General features: G+C 55.8%; 2 protein-coding genes across 2 annotated transcripts in view; one reads left to right on the forward strand and one right to left on the reverse strand.

The window, feature by feature from the left end:
* lipt2 (lipoyl(octanoyl) transferase 2) overlaps window positions 1-2,073 on the forward strand; it is an 18,107-nt gene that overhangs the window by 9,615 nt on the left and 6,419 nt on the right. The gene's annotated exons all lie outside the window — the stretch shown is intronic.
* The window catches only part of rnf169 (ring finger protein 169), a 7,431-nt gene that overhangs the window by 2,444 nt on the left and 2,914 nt on the right, over window positions 1-2,073 (reverse strand). Inside the window, 4 exon segments of the mRNA XM_019867128.1 lie at window positions 34-138; window positions 266-352; window positions 448-521; window positions 1,997-2,069. Coding sequence (XP_019722687.1) covers window positions 34-138; window positions 266-352; window positions 448-521; window positions 1,997-2,069 — 339 coding nt within the window.

The following is a 2,073-nucleotide window of genomic DNA, read 5'->3' on the forward strand; positions in this document are numbered from 1 at the left end:
GTCATGTTGAGGGATCTCCCAATGGGGACTCACCCGAGTCCGAATCCTCGTCTTTGCTTTGAAGTATCCGTCGACGCCGAGTCCTGATCCCGCACTCGGGCAACGTCGAAAGAAATCGAGAGCGCGCACCCCATTTTTCTTGAACGAATAAAGAAACCTACCCGGACATGCGCGTCACACGAGTGAGCCCGACTCGCGATCGCATCGGGACATCGCTCGTTGTTTCCGCAAAAGTCGTTTTTGCACGGCGGAAGCGAGGACTCACCGACTGTTCCCCGCATTGGAGCGCGCCGCTGTCGTCTTTGGGGAGGCTCCTCCTCCTCGCGTCCTCTCGCCGCTCGCATGCCGACAGCTTGGGCGAAAGGGAAACGTTGACGCGTGCGCGCCCGACGTTGGGAGGAAAGAAAGAAGGCTTACTTGTCTCACCGGACTTTGGATCCGGCTCACCTTGCGCTTCGCGTTGGCACCCGATGAGGAGCCTTCTGTCGACTTGTGGACCGTGCTTGGACACACAAACACGTCTGACCATGCAACACCGCACGCACACGCACACACACACACACACACACACACACACACACACACACACACACACACACGGAGGACGCGTCAGGAATCGTCGTCTCATTCGCTCATCCCTGATGAGGGATGTTTCGAGGATGGACTCGCAAGGTTTTGGTGCGCTATCGCCTGCGGGAAACGGGCTCTCCAAAACACCTCGGAAGGAGAGTCAAAGAGGAGAACTCGATTGGCTCTCAACACATCTCCTCTCCAAGCCGTTTGTCCGAGTTCCGCCGCAACAACATCCCCCGATAAGCTCCGACGGCCTGCGAATTTCAACGGGCGTGACGTCGCAAACGCCCGCGCTTGCCCCAAAGGTGGACCGCAAGCGGAACAAGAGCGGTCGGTCGGCTCGCTCTTGCGCACCAACTTGTCAATCTCGTGCCCGCGTTGATTTGCAAGACGGGATCCGGCCGGCATTTGAAGCGCGCGTCGCGGCTCTTTCCAAACAGTTCCGAAAGAGGATCGCGGCACCCCGCAGCCCAAACCGGGCGTACGCGCGCGACCGATCTCCGGCACAACTTGCCGAGCTCCGAGTTGAAATGCGCCCCTCCAACTCGTTTCCAATTCTGATAAGAGATTTTTGCGCAGCGTGCAGATCCTCGCGCCCATGTTTTGGCCACGCGGCTTGTGACGTTCCTACTCGGCGTCGCCGTCGCGGCTGATATTTTCGGTGGCGACTTCATCAACTGCAAATGTCGTGGATTGATTCCCTTAGTGTGGATTGAAAAAGCATCTGCGGTGCTCTTCATTTTGCAAATTGCAAATGTTGTGGATTCATTCCCTCGTGTGGATTGAAAAAGCATCTGCGGTGCTCTTCATTGGATTCTTGCTGAGCATGTTTGAGCGCCAAATCCAACTCGAATCACTCGACTGTTATTTGATTTTTTTTCAACGTGGGACCCTGCCTTTGCATTTACGTTCAGTTCATAATTACTTTCTGACATCTTCGTGTTGAGGAAGCTTTCTCATGACAGCAAGCTTTTGTAAAAAAAACAAAAGGACAGATGAACAGAGTCAGGACAATTAAGTCGCGCTCAAAAAAAAATCAAAATAAAAACCTGCCCACCGCCCCATCCTGCTTTTGCACGAAGACCTTGGTGAGAAATTCAAATTGTCGCCTGCCTCTTCACCGCTCGGATCACTTTCTTGCTATTTGTCACAGATGACCGTCACACTGGAACGCGTCCGCTTGGCGCTGCTCTCACCTCAATCAACTCCTCTTTCCACTTTTCCTCCCCCATCTCGACTGTCTCGGGAGAACTTGTCGGCAAGGCCGGAGTGAGTTTGAATCAAGACTTAAGAACTGCTCCTCCTGAGGAGGTTCGGGTCTCAACAAGTCCCAACAAGTCCGAGCGAGCGTCAACATGGCGGACGAGCAAGCGAGCGAAGCCGCCGACGAGTCGGCTGGAGTCAACCGGCGTCCGACGCTCACCTGAGCGACGAGTGCGGGGATCCGCCGCGTCCCCGACCACCGCCGCCGCCCCGCCGCCGCCCGTCCGCTTGGCCTCC

The sequence above is a fragment of the Hippocampus comes genome, unplaced genomic scaffold, assembly GCF_001891065.2.
Source record: "Hippocampus comes isolate QL1 unplaced genomic scaffold, H_comes_QL1_v1.1 scaffold49, whole genome shotgun sequence".
Lineage (NCBI taxonomy): Eukaryota > Metazoa > Chordata > Actinopteri > Syngnathiformes > Syngnathidae > Hippocampus > Hippocampus comes.